This window comes from Stegodyphus dumicola, chromosome 5, assembly GCF_044657685.1.
Source record: "Stegodyphus dumicola isolate Sdum_Otavi_A_Nest chromosome 5, ASM4465768v1".
Classification (NCBI taxonomy): domain Eukaryota; kingdom Metazoa; phylum Arthropoda; class Arachnida; order Araneae; family Eresidae; genus Stegodyphus; species Stegodyphus dumicola.
The window spans coordinates 53,174,891-53,201,302 of NC_140772.1; the positions used below are offsets into that span (position 1 = coordinate 53,174,891).

At 30.6% G+C, this 26,412-nt stretch overlaps 1 protein-coding gene across 2 annotated transcripts in view; it reads left to right on the forward strand.

The window, feature by feature from the left end:
- Positions 1-26,412, forward strand: part of Atg3 (Autophagy-related protein 3) — a 54,564-nt gene that overhangs the window by 8,732 nt on the left and 19,420 nt on the right. The window contains exons 2-6 of one of the 2 annotated variants that reach the window (XM_035369431.2): positions 5,807-5,848; positions 12,485-12,605; positions 13,681-13,788; positions 19,277-19,332; positions 21,914-22,042. In XM_035369431.2, coding sequence (XP_035225322.1) covers positions 5,807-5,848; positions 12,485-12,605; positions 13,681-13,788; positions 19,277-19,332; positions 21,914-22,042 — 456 coding nt within the window. The remainder of the gene's footprint in view (positions 1-5,806; positions 5,849-12,484; positions 12,606-13,680; positions 13,789-19,276; positions 19,333-21,913; positions 22,043-26,412) is intronic. The other variant, XM_035369432.2, reaches the window with a different exon arrangement.

The following is a 26,412-nucleotide window of genomic DNA, read 5'->3' on the forward strand; positions in this document are numbered from 1 at the left end:
ATTTGTGTTTTTTATTTTTGAATGCAATTATAATCCAAATTATGCAGAATTATTACATGGACAATGAGTTATATAATTAATTTTCAAATCAATTAGGCTCGAGAAGAATTAGATATTTTGTAGTTTGAATGAAGCTTCTATTTCACAGTGTTCTTGACATAGTATATTTTTTTTTTACACTTCACACATATAGTTTTTGATTTTCTGTCTTTTTCTCTTGAGCACATGTAACATCTCCGGTAACATAATTTTCTTTTCTTTGTTTGCGAATCTTCAAGAGAATCTTCGTTGTATTCCTTCTGTTTCTGTCTGATTTTAAATGAGGATCTAAAAATGCAAAGGCCAAATCAGAAGTGCCTCCTATTCCTGCACTTCTCTGGTGGAGTTTTAGTAGATAAAAGCAAGATCTTTGAATTTATGCTGGCAATATTTAATAACAAAAATATGCCCATAGGCCATCGGTTTGATACTCTAGCCACAGAGTAAGTGCCACCCATTTCGTCGACTATATCAACTGCTCCTTTTTTCATGGGGTCCACCAGCAGCTGAGCGGTAAAGTCGCTGAACACTGGTAGTTCAGTCTGAGGTTCAAATCCCGCAAACAGGCTGGCTGCATGGGTGTTTTCGTGGTTTTCCCCATGTGTAACGTGTGTACAAGCCAGTTTCCTTTAGAAAGTCCTCCACGAAGGCATCCCTCCCTTTAGGCCGATAGCCCTAGTGTACTTTATAATTTCAATAAACCAAAACTTTTGTCATGTTATAAAACATAATTATTTCAGATTTTTTCAAATCTCCCATGCTTTCATCAATATGGTCATCATTGTGCATAGTTGACAAAGGTTGACACATTTGTTCTTTTTAGCCATATAATAAAGTAGCATTATATCCTTTTGAAACCCGAAGAGGGTTGAATGCTGTTTTCTATTCTTATTCGACACAAATTCAGGTGGGATAATCTTCTCATCCCTGCATATTGTTCCAATGATAGAAATTTTATTTTCCTTTAAGAAATTGGCCAATTTATAAACTGGTATACCAACTGTGGTAACGTTTCTTCCTGAATTGTATAATGGAGTTAGGATGTGCTTTGCTTTTTCACAAGAACTGTTGACTTTCTTGTATGGTCCATCTGGCTACTGACCTGAGTAAATTTCCACGTTGAAAGTATAGAAGGTTCTAAAATCAACTACAGTAAATATACCATATCTTATAGGTTTCTTAGGCATATACTTAAGAAAGGAGCATCGTCCTTGAAAAGGTTCTAGCTCTTCGTCCAAAGTCGTGTATTTCCCTACATGATATAATTTCTGACAATTCTTGACAAAATTTTCAAACAAATCTCTTATTGGAGCTAATTTATCACTCTTTCTTCTGCCATCCCGTGTTCCGACATCATCAAATCATAAGGCACGAATGAAAAGAAAACGCTTATAGTTCATTGTTTTACGAAAAATATTCAATCCTGTTCCATCAGTCACCCATAATTCTGTAACATTTACATGGGAGGATAGATAATGGGAATGGGATTTACATAAGTCATAAAAAAGCAAGAAACACTTCTTTCTCCATAGGTTTTGCATCTCTTTAAAATTTCCCGAAATATTTTTTACATAAATATTAGAGCATTTCGCAATCATTTCAATCATTGTGTCATCAAATATTAGCTTCCATGCATCGATGGGTGAAGCCACATCTTAAGATATATGTGTATTGCCAGGCATTTTTTTATGATATGAGACACCATGCATCTTTGAATTCGAAAGGGTTCTTTCTTCCATTTTGTTGTTTTATCTTTTCCTCTAAAATAGTCACTTTGATCACAAGGAATGTCTTCTGAAGAGTCACACTGTTTTTCGAATTCAGACTGATGATTACTAAATATATCTTCATCATCTAAATCTTGTAAGAAAGACAGTTTCTGAAAAGATGTTTGGAAACTTATAAGAAATGATGTTCTGCAAATTTACCTTAAAATGGACATAATTCAGTGCTGTATACATGAGTGCAATTTAGAATATCCAAACTGAGAAGGGAAAAAGCAATATTCTCATTTCCAGTAATGAAATAACCAACACTGTTGACAAATTAATACACCCTACGATAGCTGCAGTTCTAGGATATCATTGAAATAATTTCTTCTTATAACAGATGTAGGAAAAATCAGCAGCTCCAGTATTTTAGACTTATTAAAAACCAGCAGTTCCAGCATTTTATTCTGCATCAGGCCTAATGAAATTAAACATGACAACATCATTTTCTTCTGAATGATGCAGCCATACTGAAAAAGGTAGATGAAACACTTCTCAAAATGTTGTATCTGAAATGAGTCTTAAATGCTTTGCGTGAAAAGTTCATGAATTGTTGCCAGACGTTGACAAACCTATTTGTATTCTAAGGCTGCTATCACATGTCGGTTTATTTCGAAAGAACAACTGTTTGGAACAATTTTTCCGCTTTGTCACAACAGCCAATCACCACAGCTCGCTTTGGGGTCAACACAGAGAAACTGGTTCTCCATTACAAACAAGCTAACAGCATTCGGCACTGATAGCTGATTGGTTGAAAACGAACAACTTGCAACTTTTTTCGAAAGGAAGGAAAAAGTCGCACGTCTTTCTTTCAATAGTAAACCAGGCAGAAAAATTGTCCGAAACAGTTGTTCGTGTGAAACAAACGCCGTGTGATATGGGCCTAAGAAAGATCTTTTTAAGTCTCTTTTATAGTAAGAGTCTTTGAAGAGACTGCAGCTGATATATTAATTTTGACAAAATGGGTAACATGGTCAAGTGAGATTGTTATTATGCCAAGCAGTAATAACTTTAGGGGGCATGACAGTGTGATGGCCCAAGATACTGAATAATGAAGATTTAAACTTGGGTCAAACAATCCAGTATTCAGAATTGTATTGCTCAACTGCTTATGAACTTGAACAAAAGTATGAATATCTTGTTAGTGAAACCCATGACGTAAGAAAATCGGGAAAATTTATAAAGTTTTCAAGATTAAAACATGGTCGATTTTGTTATGAATCCCATGATTCTGACATTTTTTAAATACACTCCTGCTACACTAATAGAGGCGGAATGATCATTGTCCTGCTTACAACAGATACATCATGTCAATGTAGAATCTGAAGGAAAGTTTAGGCTATTCGAATATGGCAATGAATACCGGCTATGAACCTGAAGAAAGATGCCGTTTTGAACAACTTTCTAAGGGAAACTGGCTTGTATTTGCATTACATATGAGGTAAACTAGAAAAATCAACCATGCAGCCTGCCCTTTAATCATGATATGAAACCAGATCAAACTACCAGTATTCAATATCAGTTGTAGGAAAAATCTGAAGAAAATGCTTGCAATATCATGTAATCAGAAATTAACAATGTGTTGCATAGCAGGATTACTTTTGCAAGTGTCAAGGTAAAGAATACTACTTTTTTTTTTTTTTTTTTTTTGTTTCTTTTTCTTTATATAGGTATTTAGCCATGGTATTCATTACATATATTCTCTGTCATTCATACAGAATACTAATATTTTAGTAAAAAGTGTCTTTTTCATTACGTGCTTTGCTTGTCGATATTCTCAAAATTATGTTTAATAATTAGTGCTACTGTACATTTAATAGATTCATTACTAAATAATACATTTAAAATATTCATTTTACACAAGCAATTTTTCAAAGTTGTTTTTTGAATTTACTTGCTGATAGCTTAAAATATTTTATTTTGAAACAACTGTCTTTTTTATAATAAATTTGACAATGCCAAGTATCTAATAATATTCAAATCTTTTAAGGTAGCATTGTAAATAAAACTAGAATAAGCATTATACATCTTGTTATCTTTCAAGATTCATTCAAACTTTGATTAATTACTCAAAGCAGTGGTTTACTAACTTTGATGACCCTGGGAATACATAAATACATAAAAGTATTTTGTCATCTCAGAGAACCAATAATTTTTTTTTTTATTCTAATCATCTATTGTATATAAACACCTAGCATCCTCCGAAAAGTAATTTTTAAAAATGCATTAAAAATATATCAAATTTTTAAGCATGAAAACTCATTTAATTTATTATTTTAGGTAAAAATAACAGTAATAAAAATAAAAACTGAATTTAAACTTAACCCACGTTAATCATAATATTTTAGGAGCTCTGTAGTTCTGCGTGTTTAAAGTCTTTTAAAAATTACGTAAGAACATAGCCATACTATTCTAAAGAGCCGTATTATATTCACCCCCCCCACCTCCGGCGATTTTCACCACCTAACACGGTACTGACGCACCGCTAGCCAGCGGCAAAACGGAGCCCCGAACACACAGCAAATACTATTCTCTTTCTAAAAGCGAACCAGGTTGCCAATTTGCCGGGTTACCAGCTTTGAACGTTTATCGCCATTTTTGGCGATGTTTACATTTAACGGATCCTTTGCAGAAGTGCTTCCCGAAAAGTATTCATGAATACAATACCGGTAACCAGTTTAAACCATTAGATATCCCCTTTTCTTGAAATTCTTCATTGTTGTTTGTTCATTACTTGGTACCCATATGCCCATTTCATCTAACAATTACTATGACAATTTTTATCTTCTTACATCTTATCACTTATCATTTTATCTTTTACTTAACAATTTTATCTTCAATTACTATGACAAAGAAATTGTAAAATTTAGGAGAATTCACGCCACTTTCTAAATGTTTTAAAGGAAGCGAAAAATTTTGTGAATGGTAAAAAAAAAAAAAAAATTTAGAATATTGTGCTAATAAGGGGAAAATATACAAGAAAATTTGGTATTTTTTTTAATATTGCAGTTATTAATGATGTCTATTTAATTTACAACTAATATTTGAATACTAACAAAAAAGTAAATAAATGCTTTATCAACTATACTTTTTCCCATAATGTGAAATTTTCTTTGTAAAAACTATGTAAAGCTTAAATATCAGCACAACTAATTGTAAGAATAGCCATATACATCTATTGTGTTCAAAGAAAAAAAACGAAAAAGATTTTCAAGACATAAAGATATAAAAAGTTATGTTAAACATTTAAACAATATTTCTTGGGGATTGAGGACTTTTAAGCTTTTCACAAAATATTGCTTCAGTTTTATTTATTTTTTTTTTTTTAGCCGTTCTGTGAGAACTTTTGCATTTTGTTCATTTTATTGGAAATTTTAATTGTGATTTCTATTTTTCAAATGATTCCATTTGTTCTCAAGAGAATTGATGTCTGGAGCTTTTTGTCCAGTACAGGATTTTTTTATGAATGTTGGTTGAGGGTGTGCTGTGCATAAGTTGAAGATAAGAAGCATTATGCTTTGGATTGTTGTTGAGTTATTTGGGCCTCAGTACTTCCAGTGGCATAGCTAAAGGGGGGGACATCTGTCTCCAGCCACAGCATCTTGAAGTCGTCTTGAATATGGAATTAATAGGAATTCTTAGAATGAAATTTTTTTACAGCTTTCAGTACTTCTTTTTATACATAAGGAAATTGATAATGTTTCCTTTTTGAAGAGTATGTACACGTATTAATTGCTACATTAAAAAAAAAGGGAGGAATATAATGCTATAGGAGAGACTGATTTATAAAAAATGACGTAGTGCAATTTACTTCACTATATTATGTAAAATGCTTTCAAACAGAAAATTCTAATTCTAGTTTATTGATATTTAGTAATAAATAGTAAGACTTCTATATAATATACATCATGTGATGAAATTGTATTTGTACATGTTCAAAATTAATCTTCTTGTGATTTAAAAAAATATTTAGTTAATATTTATTAATTTTTTCATAGGAATCCAAATTTAAAGAAACTGGTGTCTTGACTCCCGATGAGGTAATTTTTTATTGTGGTATAGTCAAAAGTCGTTAATCTGGACTCACCAGGACTTTGGCGATGCCGGATTATAGATTATCAGTTTAAATCTGGTAAGATGGCATGCAGAAATTATAAAATTAAAAATATGAAACCGTAATTTATGAAATAAAGAACAATTATGATCTAAAGGGTATCAAAATTTACAAAAAAAAAAAAAAAAAAAAAAAAAAGCTTAATATTTATTTGTTTACTTTATTAAACGTTTCTTTCAATGCTTCATTTTTTATGTGATAATACATTCTCTTTAATTAAGACACAATAACACGCCAAATAAATACTAATTCACAAGTCAAACAACAACGCTGATTTTTGTTGTTTGACTTCTGAATTAACATTCTCTTTAATTCTATAAACAGACATAATTTCTTGTTCAGTTACAAAGTTCCGCTGTTCAAGTCCTATAATTGTGTCTACCGACTAATTTGTCAATTGAAATTTTTTCGTTTTCAATAACCTCTGTTACTTTCTTCGCTATCGGAAGCGAATTATAATGACGAGGAATTTGATTTAAATCATATCAAAGACCGAGTACATCGAGATGAAATACTACATTTAGTAAGGAATTATAAGCCAAATAAATTAGAAACATCTGCCCTGAAGATAAGGATAGTGCTGACAGATCAACTTCCAATTCATTGCGCGCCCGGGAGTGTTAAAAATAAACAAAGTTTAGATAAACAAAGGATATGCTTTTATCCATTTTTTGCAGCAATTCCACTTTTTGTTTAATGAACTTCGAAACATACATTCGCTTTTTAGATCCTTTACATATTAATAAATATATATCAGAAATTCTATTTGACATAATCAAAAGTTCAAGCTTACTTTTATAAAATTGCTCTAACAGTCTGCAAAAAATAATAAGCCGGATCCATTTCGAAGATTAAGGAACAACGCAATCTGCAACATTAACTGAAATAGATAATTAGATAATTTTAGCTTAGCTTATACCGTCCGTTATACATTAAACGCGCACTCGTAAACGTATTTTGCGCACGAGCACAAGCATATTCGCAGCCGTAAAGGACTTACGCGCATGCGTCAACGCGACGCATGTGCAGAAAGTTTGTAGCTTTGCCCATAATCATTCCGGATTATGGTGTCCGAATTAACGACTTTTGACTGTACTTTCTTGTTAAAGTCATCTCCATGTAATTTGTTGGCCACTTTTAAAATTTGCATGTTTTAGAATTGGCAGCCAAGTTTACAAATTTTGCCAATCAATCGTAGCCACTGTAACAAAAAACTACTTTTTCTTTTGTTATTTTGTAGCATTGTAGTCAAAGTAGTTATTTTGAACTTTATTATTTAATTTGCTTTTTCGGTTTTTCATTTTTTTAGTTAATGATAGTTAGGGATTAATTTATATTTATTTGTCATATTAGTTTATGTATTGGGTTGAAACATAAATAATGGCTTTTACTTCAAAAATCTCTATTTTAACAAAACAAAAAAAAAGTAAATTATTCAATAATATCAGAGTTTTTGTGCTTTCCCCATAGACCCAAGATGTCGAACTAGAGTCATTTTGCTACAACCCATTAATTTGGCTAATTCTCAAGTGGTTTGATGCGCGTCTTCATGTAGAAGTAGATTCAAATGCTCTTCATCAAACCTCATTTGGTCGTCCGATACGAGCAGCATCTTCGAGGTCAAAATTTTGATTTTTGAATTTGGTAAACCAATTTCTTGAAGTTCATTCATGCATTGCACCTTCTCTATACACTTCACAAATCTCTGAAGCATTGGCGCCTTGATTAAACGCAAAAAGAAGGTGTCGAAAATGCTTATTTTTGTCGACCTGACACTTCATTTTAATGATCTGAAAAATAACAAAAATTAGCTCAGACAAAAAAATAAATTACGCAATCTTGTAGAGGGAAAGATTCTCTTTTGAATAAAACAAAAAATTATGCCAATACATTTTATTTTTATTGCATAATTTTAAACACAACATAAACGGCCATTACTTATGTTTCAACCCAATATTTTATTTAATTATTCAGAAGTAAGTTATAATTAATTTATAGAATAACAGAATTGCACAAACTCGGCATTGTGCACAAAAAATATATAATCTCGATAAACTGCATTCTAAATCAAAGAATGAAATAACATAAAAAAGCACTACACAAAGGAAATAACTACCTAACTTATTTAGAATTTTCTCTCAGTCTGTGGCACACAAAATTCCTAAACAGCATCCAAAAACTTTACTCAAACCATGTTCCCTTTCTAACACAATGCTTTATATGGTGATCATTTGAACCTTTCTTGCGACAAACCCATTCAAAGCCATCTGAACGATCTTTACTCTCGACCATTTGCATTTCCTTTGTACAAACAGGACACTTATAATTGTTACTAAGTAAACCTTCATTTACACACCAGTCAATTAATGCTTCTCCCCCTTCATCCCAAATCCTATAGAAATTTCAAATTAATCTTACCAAATTCAGCCATTTTATAATGTAAACCATAAAATAAACAACTTCCTAACCAACATCCAACACACAAACAAGCCCTTACAAATCTTTTCCCATCAATCAGATTCACGCAACTAATTACGTCATAATAGGGTTTTCATAACATTCAACTACTCAGGTTACCATAAATGAAACAACAACTTGGCGATAATCCAATGGGCACCCTTTACTTAGGTTCCCATAAATGAAACAACTTGGCGAGGACACCGTCAAATATAGGCTAGCCAGTGATTTTCGTCAGCTTTAAAAAAAATTTGTCAAACTATTATCATAGATCAGTAATCTTTATTAACATATCAAAAGAAATACATTTTAGCAATTTAGAATATAAATTTTAATTATGAAATAAAGATTATGTAAAACATATTGCATATTAACTGGGTAATCCAGCAACTTTATATGTAGCTTGGACATAAACTGGGCCAGAAATATAAAACGCAACTAACTTTCAACACTTAAGGAATCTGTTAACGTCAGGTTTTCATATCTGATCTGATTAGCATATCTCTCTGAAGCAGCAGCTAAGCCCCTGTTGCAAATCATGTTGATTATGATTTTACTTTTTAATTTATGCTGCTTGACAGAAAACTTGCATAAATATCTGTATTGAGCCAGTACTCTGCAATAGGAGACATAAAAAACGAATTATTATAAAGCTATTAGTAAAACATACCGTATGTTCACAAATATCAAGTGAAGTTTTTTTTAATAATTTTATGGAAAAATCGAGGTGTGCGGCTTACGAAAAACAAAGCAATATAGGCCAGGTAAAGCGCAAGTTGGTTGTCATAAATTATTTCTTTTTGAAGCTGGGTAGCTCCAAAAAATATAACATTATGTGATGCTACTGTAGCCTCTTAAATAACAAATCCTGGCCAGGGATTTGTAGAGGATAATACCACCACTAGCAACCGTTATTGCTCATTTAAAGGAGCACTGAAAAGAATGTACACAGAATGGATGGCCGCTGGAAATTACGCACTGACACTAACTGGTTGCATCAAGAAGCCGGAAATAACTCGAATCTTGTGGATGTATCATAGTTGCTTGGGATGGAATTTCACAAGAACTTGATGTTAAGAGCTTCAAAAACTGTAGAGTATCAAATAGCATGGATGGAAATGAGGAATCTGCAGTGTGGGATGATGGGGAAGAAAGAATACCGGCAGTTCGGAAAGCAGTGCAGAAGTTTAATGATCAACATTGTGTTTCCAGATTGAAAAAAAGTGGGAATAGTGCCGTGGTGTGGTAAGTTATTTGCCATTATTAGATTACCAGTAGATTTTAAAAGATGACTTTGGCCTTTTAAATCCATATTTAGTACAGTGATTGTTGCCATCTGAAGCTGTTGTTTAACGAATAAAATTTTATATAACATACTTAGATTAGCAGTTTTTTCTTTTTGCCATAGAATTAAATTCTGCTAACCCATTTATTCCTTCCCATTAAAATGTTACTGGGTACATGTTGCTACGTACCTTGGCAGGAGCTGCAGGTGGTAGCACAGATTTTTTCCCCGGATAACCGTCAATTGGTATCATATTTCTTTGTTTCTTTATGCTTGTAATTCAGAAAAAAGTTTTTTTCTGTAAGTTAAGCTTTCAGTGGGCTTGATGAAAATATGTGTGCCTTATTCATGGACATTCTTTTCTTGTTTGATGCATCGAAAAAATCGGGTGCGCTTCTTATTTGGTGGCGTGTGGTATTCGTGAGCATAAAGTAAATAAAATGTCACTAACCATCTTCAAAATATATGGGACTATTCTATAAAAAAAGTAAAATTGCATAAAATATAAATGTTTCAAATGATTTGCAGTTTAATACTTATTACTAAATTTTATGATTTTATTTAAAAGTTAAGTTTGGCCATAGATAATTGCTTTAATTTATTAAATTCCCTTTTACTGATGAGTCTTTTATTTTTTACATTGATCATCTTTAAAAGTATTTAATTGCCATGTACAGTACAAAGAACTGTGTACAAAGTCTGATTTTTCCAGAAGCGTTTAAAAATGCATTAGTATATGTTTTGGAGAAGTTGACAGAGGAAGAGAGCTGTATGAAACTTGAACAAAGTCATCTTATAAATCACTGCTGTGGGCATTAACAGATGGAATCCCTGGACCCATTTATAATTCATGAAGCTTTTTATAGATCAAATATATAATTGATAACAGCAGCAGTCTTCCTCAAAGAGCAGTCATGGAGTTTTTTAACATCTTTTCATTTAGTTAATGCCATTCATATCTTAAAAATACTTTTGTTAATTTCCTATTTTAGTGAACCCTCATATGGTAATTACCTCCCTGAGACTCTAGCATGCCTCTGGAAGTGATCAGTATTTCTGAGTACACAGACAGATATTAGCACAGAGCATTGCCATTCTAAGACCACTATTTCCACTGAGGACCAAAAGTATTTGAAATCATAAATGGTCATTGTAGAGAAGGTTCACTGAATATCCTAAATTTTACTTAGCCCAAATTTTATGCATCCCTTCTTTTAGATGTGTATTACAGAGTTAGTCTGCATTATTTTGTCATTTAAATTATATAAGCTAGCTAGGCTATTTTAGAAGAATAAAGTCTAGGTGATTTTTCTGTTTACAATTATATAGTGTTGATTTTTAAGCAGTTTTATATTTCACTTTGAAAAAACATTTACTATTTAACAAACAAATTAAAATTTAAAATAGTACATTATAAAATTTCTAAATATTTTCTTTAGTGTATTACATTTTAAGATTTTATATTTGTTAATGCAATTCTTTAACATAATTTATACTGACATACTATGTATCTGACTATGTTATACTATTTATACTGACATACTATGGCTATGTTATGTAAAGTTGAATGAACTAAAGAAATGTACCGTTTATTCTGGTGTATAATGTGCAACAGTGTATAACGTGCACTTGTAATTTCAGATTACATTTTTGTATATGAAGATAAATTTGCCACATAATGCACACCCTTGATACTGTTATCTTTTTAAATCGTTCATTCGAATATTTTTCACAGGCTTTTAAACGTTGGTACACAGAACTGACAAACGATAAGGGAAACAATATGGGGTGGGTGAGATTGCTTGAGGTATTAAATAATTCCGAAAAGACAGTGGGTTGTATTCAATGCAACTTTGCACAAGAATGTTATTCTAGGGTTTCAAGAAAAGAGGGAAATAATTTGGGATACGAATATACTTACGACCCAAATGAATTCCCGGAATTAGGAGTTGGATCTTATCTCTTTCTGTAGTCATTTGAAGACATGTCGCCCAGATAGTATAGTGGTAAGGGGAGGAGAGCCTACTACAGTATTAAAGAGCCCAGGTTCAAATCCCGGAGGAGACATTCGGTGCGGCATGGCAGCACTCTAAATACACAGTGAGCCGAAAGTCCTCGTGTAGATTAGTGGGAGACGAGATGGGTGGGAGACCCCTGGGTGCTCTGCTTCAAAGTTGGGGGTAGAAAATAGAAGTCCAACCTCTTTTCAGATAGGCTCTGGCAACCATTATTCCATGTAATATGGACAAGACAACAACATTTGAAGCCGTGATTTTGAAGTAAAAATCAAAGGCTTTAGTAAATTGCATTTGCTTTAGCTGAAATACAGTTGATGTAGTGTTTCTTTTAGTAGTAAAATGGTTTTTGCCAAATGAAACAAACACAGTGCAAACACAATGCAAAGTAATTCAGTTTATAAAAGAAAATGGAAATTGTGCTGCAGCAAGGATGTTTAATTTTGGTGAAAGCTTGATTGAAGAGGAAGAAAAATGAAACCACAATAATTATTATGCCGAAGATTGAATGTGCTTTGCAGAAAGAGGTAACGAAATGGCTTATCCTTGGATAAAGTGTTGCGAACTGAGTCCTAGAAAATGGCCAGTAATAGAAATCAAATTTTTATATGCTTATCTTTTCCTTATTTTTAAATCTATCATTTTTATATCCAGCATATGACGAGCACTTGTAAATTTTGATGTCATTTTTTGGTATTAAAAGTGCACATCATACACCGGAATATACTGTAATTGTTTTAATGCATTCTTTTTTATGAAATTTTTCTTCCTGTAGAAATACTCTTGTTAATTATGTATTTTTCAGTTTGTATATGCAGGAGATCATCTTGTCCATCATTATCCAACATGGCAGTGGGCTAAAGGAGATGAAGCTAATCTAAAGGCATATCTGCCACCTGATAAACAATTTCTTGTGACTAGAAATGGTAAGATTTTTAGCATGAAACTAAAAAACTATATGATGTGGTTTTTTTTTTTTTTTTTTTTTTTTTTTTTTTTTTTTTTCGTGTGTGTGTGTGTCAAAGTTATCAAGTTAAAACATAAAGTAAAAAAGAGCTATAATCAATTCATTAAGAAATAAATAGAAGTTTTAAAATGATTATTTTCCTAACAATCAAAGTAAGTCAACAAAAATAAAATATACTGCTATAATTTTATAATTTATAACAATAAGAATAGATTTAATAAATGGGATCACTGCAGTAATTTCAATCACATTTTGTGGCAGCAAGATACCTTGAATATTAATTTGGGTTGCTTATGATGCTTGCAGTTTAGTTTGCCTCAGCATCATCTGTTTATAAATCAAATTAAACCTCTTATGACTATAGTAGTATACTTTTGAATATTTTTGTTGTAATATTGAATTGTTTGCTTATCTGTGTCATGATAGAGAGAGCTGATTAGTGACCAAATGGAAAAATTGCCCAGCTCTAGTAGTTTGACTGGGGCTTATCACAGCAAGGGCTGATCCATGGTAGTTTTCACCATGTATTGTATAACATGAATGTGAGCCAGTTCCTCATAAGAATTCCTCTAAAAAAACACTCTTTCCCATATATAGTTCTAATGAACTTAAATAAACCCATAGTAGGTAAAATGTTTGGAGATTATCCAGCAAAGATATTAAGAAATGAGTTTTTAAAAATCATCACTTAATGACAGTGTAATAAATTTAAGTTAATCTTAAATGTATGTTTAACACTGAGGGCAATTTGAATTTTATTCTTGTTTCAATTTTTATAGTAAGCAAACATAGATTTTTTTAATTTTTGAGGTATAGAATAAAGTATATGATGTTGTTATTAAATCTGTAGTTATTATTTTTATTGTATTATGATCTGATCCTTGATTAATTTTATATTTCATTTATAATTTTTAATTAATTAAAAAAAGTATGCAAATTTAACATTTGAACATCATTCATTTAACATTTTTATTTTCTTTTAATAACATTTTACTTTAGTTTAATGTAAGTTGCTGTAAATTGTTTTTTTGCAGTGCCTTGTTATAAACGTTGTAAAGAGATGGAGTATACTGACCATCATGAAGAACTTCTTGAAACTGAAGATGAGGATGGTGGTTGGGTAGATACTCATCATTATTCAGGTAAAACCTTATAATCTGGCAGTATTCAAAGGCACATAAAATGTAATATGATCAAAAAATGATAACAGCAAAAATAATAAACAATTTTGAGTTTATTTTGATTTCGTTTCTGCACTTTACCAGTATTTTCATATTCAGGTTTCCAGATGTTCATATACACTCTTAGCTTTCAAAAAGGAATCCTAAAATATTTGCAGACATAAAAATATGTAAGCATAATCTATATATCTGTTTCCCAATTTCTGTAATTAATTGAGAATTTGTTTAAATTACGTGATTAAAACATGTTTTAATATGAAAAAAAGAGGTTCAAAGAAGTGTACTATTTACAATTATTGTTTGATAATAAGTTTTAGTGTACATAGAAGTTTTGATTGTCTCGCATTGTACCATGCTTTTTTTCACGTCCACTCCGATATCCAATCGATGAGGACCTGGTAGAAAATTTCATGTGTAACAAATGGGAAAAACCATCCTTCAATGTGGAAATTTATGTTCATAACCCTTGCAGGGTTAAAACCTACATGCTCAGTATATATACATATATTCTCTAACTTGAAGCCACTTATTTATATTAGATATTGATCTGTTTAGCAAGTAGTAGTTCTCAGCACAAATCCTATTTATAACTTTGTTAGATGAGATAGCTAATTTTAAAATTGTTAATTAACATATTTAATTGCTAATGTGTTATTAAGATAACAATTAAGTGGGAATTCCATTTGTAATTTCTATTTGCATTGCTTTGAGCTGAGAGTATATGTGTTGTTTAAGAGTTGCATAATTACTGTTCTGTCATATTAGACTTAGTTATTTATAGATTCATCTCTTATGTACATAACCTACAGCACTCTTAAATTCAGCACCTTTTAGTAGTAGAATTTTCATGTAAAAAGATACCTTGCATATACTTCATACCAATTTTTTTTTTATAAATCTGGTTAAGTGAATATTGACTTTAAACTCAAAATGCTAAAGTGTTTATTAAACACTAAAATTAATGGCCATAGAGAATTAATAACACTTGATGCAGTATTCCATTGACATTAATTTTTGTGAGCTAATTGTGTTTTAAGGATGAAATTTTTTCTTTTCACATTGGCAAATAAAAAATGGCATTTGCCTTTTTTAGTGTATTTAGCTGTTTTACTTTAAAATTGATATCTTTATTATTTTCATAATGAAACATTTCTGTTTGCTTCTATTAACAAACTTTGGCTTGTTGCCTAAGGTTATTTCTTAGTTGATGTTTTTCTCTTTTCATTATTAACACTTGATGATTTCTGAGAAGCAATAGGTGAAATGTCAATTATTCTTTTATAGTTATTTGAATTTCTGTCTTATTTAAATAAACTGTTTTATTTAGTAAAAAGTTTTTGGTGTATGATCATTATATAGTTATCATATGTTATTTCACACAATATCTTTCTGCTGTTCTGATTTTTAATTAAAAAAAGTACACCATGAACTGATAAAGCAAATTAATCTGTGTATCAAATACGAGTCTGATGAAAATAATGGAAATTAAAAGCAATCATTAAGAGGTAGTAGATATATTGAATGCATAAAGCTATATATATATATATATATTGAATGCATTAAAGCTGTATATATATTGAATGCATAAAGCTATATATATATTGAATGCATAAAGTTGTATATATATTGAATGCATAAAGCTGTATATATATATTGAATACATAAAGCTGTGCATCTGATAATGCCATTGCAGAACATGCACAAGACCTTTAAAGTAATGATTTCTTTGAAAGATGCTACTAAGATAATAAACTGATATTGTTCTCATCAAACAATGCTTGATATTGCTCTGCAGTTAATATCCAAATTAATCTTTGAAATTCATGGGCTTTTATTAGTTTGGAATCCAGTTCACATCTTGCATTCTCACTTTAATCATTATTCTTTGTGTAAGCACGATTGTAAATTATTTAATTGTTATTAGACAAAATATCTATTGAGAAAATGGCAACAGTAAATTTCTGGATGTCATTCTATTTATAATTTTAAAAAAGATATTCAGATGATGTACGCTTAAAAAATGTTTAACGGTACAATGCAGTAAGTACGTTTGTTATGTTATGTACATTTACGAAAACATTACGTGTAGGTTATTAAGATTTATCTTTAAATAAATGTTTGTTTGTCTTTTACAACCATTTTATGAGTGATTAATTTAACTACAAAAGGAAGTTAACATTTGTAATACTGTTTGACAGCTATGCAAATTACTGATTACCTAGTATTAGTATTGAGTTTGTGTATTATGCTAAACTAGTTGAATAGACTGTACAAAGAAAAAAATATCATTTTTTATTAGTACAGTCTGGTATGCTCTAGCATGTTGCCTTAACCGAATCCAATGACTAAGTAAACATTTTCTTCCTATACAATAGATGGTGGTGTATTCTAACTTAACATGTTGCTGCCTGTTGAAGTTCCAAATTTCCATATATAAATTAAAAACATACAGATTTAACATTTTAAAAATAATTAGTTGTACGGTCGAAACATAAAAGGCTAATAGGAAATATTCCATCGTAAAATACAGTATAAATAATGAAAAAAGATCAATAAGCATTATAAAGAACATAAACTATGTTGCAGTCTTACTTGGCCTCTTAAAACAGCTCCATTTTCAATATGAAGTTTTTTACAAGCACAGTTTTCAATATGAGCACAGTTAATCTAATCCTAAGCATTGTTATCTTTGATGGGCATTAAACAAATCTGACTCATACATCAAGCATATGTAGTATTTGATAATTTCACTTCAGCAATTTTTGTTTATTACTTTTACTAACTAGGTAAAACTTCTATTATTCTAAGTAAAGACCATTTAAATGGGGAAAGATCATCTTCCTTTTAAGATAATTAACATGCATTCTTTAAATTTTCTTTATTAATAAACCAATTTGGTGTGCTGTTGAAGATGATTTAAATAATTTTGCCAACATTTCCAAATAATTTGAATGGACTTGTATATGATTTGTCTAACCATAAAATGTTAATTATCTGCCGTTTAGGAAGTCTGTTATTTGTAAGGTGAGGCAAATCAGGTTTGGGATAAAAAATAATAGAATGTCTGTTTAAAAAATGACCAAGTCTGAAGGCCTTAATTCATAATATGTTGATAAAGGTGATATCAGACAAGAATTGAAAACACATTCAGTCCAAAATTCTTCTAAAGTCAATTTATAAATTTCTGATTCTATACTGAAGATAGTATTTAAATGAATTAATGATTACTTCCTATAAACAACCAAAATCTGGTATCATAGGTGGAAGTTTCTAGATTACTTCTGAGGTTAAGAAATTTGTGTTATTCAGAATTAGATTTAAGGACTACATAATTTTTTCAGTTCTGATTTTATGCCAACCATATTGGTATCAATATCTGACATTATGGTATTAAATTTCCCATGTCTAGCAATAAATCTTTTAATAGTACAAATAAGGCATCTGTTGTTAAATCAGTTACTGCCTCTAAATATATTGCTTTAGTAGCTAAACATATAAATACAGCATCACACACTATTGCGTTATTGGCTTTTCATTGATTTTTATACTTAATGAGGAAGGGACCAGAAAAATAAAGTACATAAGCTTAATACAAATCTTGGGTGAAGTCTTTCACCAGGTGAATCTCCCATAAATTATTTATATATGATTTGTCTAACCATAAAATGTTGCACATTGATATTCAACCTTTCAAGCTATATCTTGGCCATTAATAACCTAAAATTTGCTGCAGGCCTGTTGCAATAAAGCTTGTGCATCAAGATGTAAATATTTAACGTAATAACATTAAAAAATTAATGTAGTAAATGCATGATTTTTTTGGCATTACATAAGGAATTTTTTTATTATAATTAAGTTGTTTAATTTTTAAAGCTGTCTAAAAAATGGATATAGAAAATTTTAACGATATAGAAAATTTTAACTTTTAAAAGAAACGATTCTTATTTTCAAGGAAAAACTGTCCTTGCCAAAACATCATGATTGTGCATACCTTTTGATGATTTTGTCAACACCATTCAATTCTTTAATGGTTAGAGAACTTTTTATATTTTCCCTTTACAATTGTCTATAAATCTGCTAACAAAACTTAATACATGAATCATATGGGCATAATTATTACTAATACTATGATCTAAAGAAAGGGAATTAAGAGTTCACATTCAGATTAACTGTATCATTGTCCTTAAGTTTGAGTTCCCAAGATTTTTTGCTTCATCAATTAATACAGCTATTAAATAATAAAGCTTCCGCACTTCCATTAATTGTTATTTTCAATATTTTTGAAGTGCAGCTTAGTTGCTTGTTTTAGTATATTTACCAGAAAATTTAGGAATTGGTAATTCTGACAAATGTATTTGTACTTTAGAATCATATTTGCTACAGTCACTTTCATGTTTGGATTGAACAATAAATGATAGAATTTCTGTAATTCTTACTTCCCAAACTTCTGGTTTTTTTCCTTTGCCATATTGGCAGTTTCTTCATCAGTATTCTATGATACCTTTTTTTACATCAGTAATTTCAAGATGTCTGTTTCATAATATCCATTTGAATATTTGAAGGTGATCTTTACTTTATTAGAAATACTTTCTTGTTTTACATGGTCATCATATCCCCTAACCATATTTTCTAATTTAGTTTCACTCAGTGCTGTTTTACTTTTGTTCTAATATAAACATATTGGTTCTCTACACCAGCTTATTAAGGGCCAGATGAATATGTTTACTGTGCTAAACTAGTTGAGTGGGCTTGCTACACTGAGAAAAAATAACAACTCTATTAACATTAATTCTGATAACATGTTACTGTCGTGCTCTGGTATATTGCGTTAATTGAATGCAGAGTGGCTAAGTGAGTGTTTTCTTTCTCTACAAAAAGTGGCACTGCATTCTATCTTAAAAAGAGATACCTTTTATAAAACCTGCAAACATTAACTGTACAGTATTCAATCTTTATATAATGGACTGCTTAGTTTTGCTGTCTATAATCGTGTTGAACTTCCAGGAGAAATAAGATACTTGGAAATTAAATATATATTTTTATTGCTTGTAAAATTCCTGTCACATAGGTTGAAAAACAAAGACCTTGTTAAAAATTGCACTAGAATGTCTGTATTTTTCCCCTTGCTGTAATTCACCTTCTTGAAAAGTCAACTGTATCAAAATAGAATTCTGGCCATTTTTTTCAGTGAATTTCTGCACTTTTGCAGTAAATTCTTTAATTTAGACCCACAGCATTATTCGACTTGCTGGGGATAAATGCAAATTAAATTGAAATTTATATAACCTTGAATACAACTTCAAGTGGTTGTTGCAAGATAAACATATGGTTAAAACAGAGTAGACAGCCTGTTCCGATATGTAGTTGATCATTGAAGTAATTAAAACCATGCCTAATTAATCTTCCTGAATGTTCATTGAAATTCATATTTCTTTTTTTAATATTGCAGATAGTACAGTTGCAGCAATAGCAGAACAAGTGCAAGAAATGACTATGGAGCCAGATGTATGTATTATCAACTTAACCTTTGTCAGTATATATGTATTATTAGTATCGTTAATTCTTTTAGCAATGCTTTATACTGTATTTATAATATTCTCAAATCGTTGCATTTTGAAGAATTTTATATCACTCTTTTTCTATTCCTTATGCATTTTCTTGTTTTTATGAATATGGCCTTGATTAAAAATTCTTGGAGTATGTGTCTTTGTCTTTATGCTAATGGTCTTAAAAAGCAAATGGATTACTGGAAAAGGATTTTGCTGTTTATTATATCTGCTTATTTAAATGAAATTGAAGTGTCTCTGAAGTGAGAGAACAGAGGATTAACTGAATAGATTACCATCGCTATGACACAGATCATAACGATTTTCATGCTGTAATGTTTCTTAAATAAAAGCTCATCATATTTTTCGTGCTGTGTACATTTGGCATTGAAAAAGCCTGAAAATGTTAGCAAGCCCAGCTTTATAAATAATGAAAATGTAAAGTGAACATAAGTGGAAAACAGTTTATAGATTTGAAGAAAATATTGTGATCAGTTGCTGTGTACGAGTTGGGATGAATAAATAAACTGTTTAATTGGAAGAAAAATATGCCAATGTAGAATCTAAAATTAGGCAGGAAAGCAGCTTTTGATTTTTATTCTAAATCTATTCCATTCTTTTTTTCCCTTCCTTTAGTAAACAATTACAGGTATTAAAGATAAGCCAGAAATGATACAGAATATTAACGAACTTTTGTCTAAATGAACTATTGTTATGAATCAGATGTACGCCGCAAAAAATTGAGACTGAAAATATAATTCTTGTGATCAATTATTTTAAAATAAATTAGAATTTGTGTCTAAGTTTACTCTCAGACTTTGTAATTATAAAATGTGCTTAAAATGGTTGTCTGTTATGTAGAAATATGCGATAACTGGGTAACCAAACAAAAGAATGCATAATAAAAAGGACTTAATTCTATGTTGTTTATTCATTCAATTAATGCAATTTCTGTCATAATGCTATGACACACCATCTCCAAGCTATGTGAGGTATGTCATAATTTTTTAAAATTTAAATATGCATTTTATGTGAAGAAAAGCTCTGCATGGAATGCTAATTGCATTTTCTCATCTTATATTGCCTAAATTTTTCATTTGAACACTTTAAATGCAATGAAAAATATTTCAACCACAGACACAGTTAACAAACTGGGGGCGGGTGATGAGGTTTTATTTTTGTGTTTATCTGTTACAGTTTGTTGTATTCAGTTTAATGTCAGTTTTCTCATGGAAGGTTTCAGAATCAGGTTACTTATAATGAAATCCTAAATAAATTATTAATGGAATATATAAATGTACTTAAAACATCAGTTGTGCTTCCATTGTTTCGATGATAGAATTTATAACAAAATTTCTCTTTGATATATCTGTTTAGACCAGTATACAAAATGCCACTTCACTAACCTCCAGTGAAAAAAAATAATTTTTATATATTAACTCCAGCTATTGGAACGGAGTGTTTTCATAATTCATTAAGCAGTGGCATAGCTAGGGTTTTCAGCGTCCGGGGACAACTGAAGAGCTTGCGTCCCTTTCGGTATGCCAAAATGAAAAATGTTTTATTCTAAAATTTCGTAACATCAATTTGACACCCAGGGATGCTGCGACCGGGAACATACGTCTCCTCTTGCCCCACCTAAGTTACGCCACTGTCATTAAGTTATGGGCCAGAGATTTACCAGTGCTCTATTTCTACAATACTGTAGAAATATTTTCAGTTATATGGTTATAAATGCTAGTACAGCTTAATTCGTTAAGAGTGTACATGGCATTTCTGTTTTTCCCCCTAATGTTTATCTAAAAATATGATGACAGGATACTGCATGCAGGCATTTTTTGCTTTATATAATGGATTAATTTGACAGTAAGCTAAAGCTGTGGGGGGATTTTTCCAAGAGGTAAAAGATTCTTCAGATCTATGTTAAAGGTAATAGCTATGCAGTAGAAAGTAATAGGTTTCCTTGTAAAGAAAAAACTGATGCCATTATCAAAGGCCACCAACTGAATGGTGTTTAATGTATAAGACCCAAAAATATAAATTACTAGACTTTTCAAGTAATTTTAACAGGAATACAGGATTTCTAGATATGTCAGTAAATTTAGTTTCATACAAAATGCTAGTATGCCATCATCTGCAATGAATGTTTTGTTCTGTTTATGAAAATCAACATTTTTATCAGTAATAATAATAGTTTTAGTTAAGGAATTGAGGCATCTTGAAATATATTTTTGAAATGCCTGGCTTGACAAGCTGTATGTGCAGATTTCGTTAAGTGGTAATATAGTAATTATAACAATAATAGCATTTTCAAATCGAAGGATATGGCTGCTTAAGATTGGTGTCAACCAAAAAGTAAAATCATTAATGTCAGGCTAAATTAAAAGATAGTGCAATTAATATGCACTTGCTGTTAAATATTTAAATTTCTCTTGTAATGATTTTTTTTTGTAAGAGTTTATTAAACATAGCTTTTAATTATTTGAAATTTAAAATTTTGTTTTCTTTTGAATTTATAATTTTATTTATTTTAAATTCAGACAAATGTGCCAAAGCCAATCGTTAAGCAATCAGATGATGATGATGATGAGGAGGAGGAGGATGATGAAGGAGAAGCATTGGATATGGATGCTTTTATGCAAAGTGGAATGTTAGAAAATGAAGATAAAGTAATACATAATTTATCCTTATATATAAAATAGTTTTTGGATTAACTCATATGAAAAGAAATTGTGAAAGCTGTTAAAAATAATGAATGTTAATAAAATAGTTAAATGAAATTAATAAAGTCCATTTTTATGAAAACGTTCATTAAAAGTCAAGAACTGTCTATTGAAAGGAAATAATCCATTAAAAGTAACATTTAGGCAAAATTAAACTGTGAGCCTTTTTATAAGAAAATAAAAGTAAAAATTGAAACAATTATTGCTATTAACTGGAAATTAACTTTTCAAGGAGAACAACAAATCAATTTACGATTAAATCGCAGTAATTAATAGTAGCGAATGTCTTTTTGTCATCGTATTATGCAAGAACTAATAAAAATCAAATCATGGCTCAAATATGTTGAAAAAATGTACCATAGTTTAAATCAAGAATGAAGCTTAAAAGATTTAAATATTCTTGCACAAAAAGACCATTCCCCAACACACTCGCTGTTTCCCATAATTAAAATAATTTCAAACAAAATTTGCAAAAGGAATTAAATAATTCAAAAGTAAAAAACTATAAAAATGGATAAAATTAAAAATGTAACATCTTTGTAAAAATGAATCTTTTTATATTAACAAAAATAATGCATGAAGGTGGCAAGAAATGAATTAAATTTTAACTTGTTTCCTAAGTGGACAGCAAAATGGCCATGTAGTTTGACATCATGTAAGTTGCTGAGGAGTGTGAAAGATTGAAGCACAGAAAATTCGGTACCCGTTATCAGGGCTGGGTCCAGAAATGTATGTTTGTGGATATGTATATGTTCACGTATGCCTGTGTGTATATGTATCTGTGTGTGTACACACATACATACATAAAAATGTGCATACATACGTACATAACACTTCTGAATCTGGTCTTGATAACAGAAGAGTACCAAAAATTCCGCATGTGCTCTTAATGATCCTTCTCCTAAATACTCTTTCCATATGCCAATGTATGCTTGTGCATTCAACTTTAAAGATTTGCATTTTTAGGGAAAATATATTTTGTACTTTTTGTTCAGTATTTATTTTTTGAGAAAATTACCAAAATATGCAAATTATCCTAATTTTAAACACTAGCGTTTCTATTGCATCATTTAGTATGCATTGCATAAAACTGCTGTTTAGAAGTTTTGTTTTTTAAAATCCTTATGGAATTAGTAATTTTTAGGTATTGATAAGATTATTTTTTATGCTAACAGTTCTATGTGTTTCGTGTAAATTTTTGAAATTATTTATAAATTATTGAATTTTATAAAAAATGTAAAGCATTTTTTATTTTCTTTAACTCCCACCTTAACACAAATACTATTTTAAAATCGTCACAGATTCAGAATCCCATCCATCTACATTTACTGAGTGATTCATGCTCCCATTTATATCAGGCATACTTATAATGTATCCCAGGGGTTCCCAGTTTTTAGGTCACATTCTAGAATATCTGTTGGATGGTGGGCACCATTTACTTTTGTAAGGTGAATTTATAGTTAGATAGAATTAATAATACATACACATAAAAAAGGAGGTGGTTGCATTTTGCTTTGTGCTGCTCTGTATTGGACACAATTTCTTCATTAAAAATGAGAAAACTTTCATGTAGAATTTTTTTGAAAACAGAAACATTTTTATTGTGATCGCACATTGCAGGCACATGTTAAATGATTGGCGGGTGCCATGGGGCCTGCGGACATAGGGTTAGGAACCCCTAATGTATCCCATTGTATGGTTTAAGAATTGGCACCTTACTTATAATATGACTTGTATAAATACACAACTGGCAAATCCTTTTGAGATGCCACCATGAGAGTGAGGACTGAAAAAATTTAGTCTCTAGATATCTTCCAACACTAGAATATATCTAGCTCAAGTGATGTCATTTGCAGACAGATCTTTGCGAAACGGAGAGATAAATACAGAAATTATATCCCTCTTTATACAGATGGATCAAAATATTGAGATCACGTTGGCTCAGCCTTTGTAGTAGAAAAAACTATTCTATGATTTTGATTATACCCGGCTTGCTCCGTTTTTAACCTCTGAACTTGCTGTTTATCAGGCTCTAACGTTTCTGTCAAAACAACGTTACACAAATTGCATTATCTATACAGATTCTTTGAGTGCCTAAACATCATTCAAAGAGCCTAAGTATAATTCACATCCCAGTATTACCAGAATTCTGAAACTTAATGAAACTGTTAAAATATCGGCGTATCAGATTCTTTGTTCCTGGATCCCTGGCCATGCTAGCATAAAAAGGGTTACACCGGATTACTAGCAGACATAACAGCTAAAACTGCTACTACACTATCTAATTCCCAGATTCCACTCACAGATATCAGTGCGGTCATTAAATACATCAAATGCATAATTGCTCTTGCCATAAAATTTTTAATAAATGGCATAGGCACTGGGATGACCAGTCGACCAACTTGCGAATATCTGCTGAAAGGCAAGAAAAATCCTCGTTGCACAAACTGTAATAAAGATTATACAATTTGCCATATTTTATTAGAATGTTATAGTTTTAATTATCTTTAACAAAATCATTTTAATTGTTTAAAATTAGATTTAAACAACTTAATAAGGAAAAGCCATCATCAAAGTTGTTCCAGTTTTTAAAGGATACTGACTTGTATTATAACTGTAATCTATTTTTATCTCACCTAAAATGTATAGTAATTGTCCATATGAAACTTTTAAAATACTTTGTATTCATTGTTTTTACCCTTTGTTTGGTGCAGATAACCTTGTAAGGTTTTGTGCCAGAAACTACAATAAATTAAATCAATCCACCTTAATAAGTAAGAGTTTGTCCTTAGCTTAAGAAAAAAACAATTCTGTAGGTATTAGATTTTTGAATAAAGGCTTATAAAACAGTTTTTGGGATTAAATATAAAATAATAATAATTGTCATTGAAATATTCATTGCATTTCTGTCTGCAAGAGTAAATTAATAGCTTATGTTCTGGGATGCATAAGTCTTAAAAGGAAAATAGTTTCTTGTGAACCACTTTTGACAAATAAAATGTGGTCCCAAACCAAGTGATTTAATGCTAATAATGGATAAGTATGATATCACAGTCCATTAAAATCTTTGCTTTTTATTATGCAACTCCAATACTCAATAAGCTAATTTAATTTTTCTAAACAATACAAATTGACTGCTATTTCCGTTTTTCTCATGCATTTCTTAAAATCATTAAAAGTTGGGACCTGCATTCTATGGAATAACAAGCAATTATTTATGAAATAGCAAGGAAGTATTTTCAAAGTTATGTGATTTGTATGCATATTCAAAACATTGAAAGCCTCTGAGGTTTGCTGAAAAAACACTGCTAGACACTACTTAAATTCAAATTTATGTGGCTTAAAGTTTACAAAAAGAAGATATTAGAAATTTTGGCCTTTGGAATGCCTGATATATATTTTAATGAATTTATTTACATACAGAAGACATATTCCATCGAACGTTATCGAACATGATTGTTTTGGTAATGTTGGTGTAATGAATGTGGAGGAATAAAAATGATCAATAGGCCCTTGCACATTTTCAGCTCCTTTGTGATCAGCCAGCAACATCAGAATACGGTCACAGACCTATTGATCATTTTTACTCTTATACAGTCAAAAGTCGTTAATCCGGACTCGTCGAGACTTCGGCGATTCCGGATTATCGATTTTTCCGGATTATAGATCATCAGTTTAAATCTGGTAAGATGGCATGCAGAAATTAAAAAATTAAAAATATGAAACCGTAATTTATGAAATAAAGAATAATTATGATCTAAAGGGTATCAAAATTTACAAAAAAAAAAAAAAAAAGCTTAATATTTATTTGTTTACTTTGTTAAACATTTCTTTCAATGTAAGTTGTTTAAGTTGCTTCATTTTTTATGTGATAATACATTCTCTTTAATTCTATAAACAGACATAATTTCTTGTTCAGTTACAAAGTTCCGCTGTTCAAGTCCTATAATTGCTGTGTCTACCAACTAATTTGTCAATTGAAATTTTTTCGTTTTCAATAACCTCTGTCACTTTCTTCGCTATCGGAAGTGAATTATAATGACGAGGAATTTGATTTAAATCATATCAATGACTGAGTACATCGAGATGAAATACTACATTTACTAAGGAATTATTAGCCAAATAAAATAAAAACATCTGCCCTGAAGATAAGGATAGTTCTGACAAATCAACTTCCAATTCATTGCGCACCAGCACCACCGTGGCGTCAAAGATAAACAAAGTTTAGATAAACAAACGTTTAAAGTTTAGATAAACAAAGGATATGCCTTTATCCATTTTTTGCAGCAATTCCACTTTTTGTTTAATGAACTTCG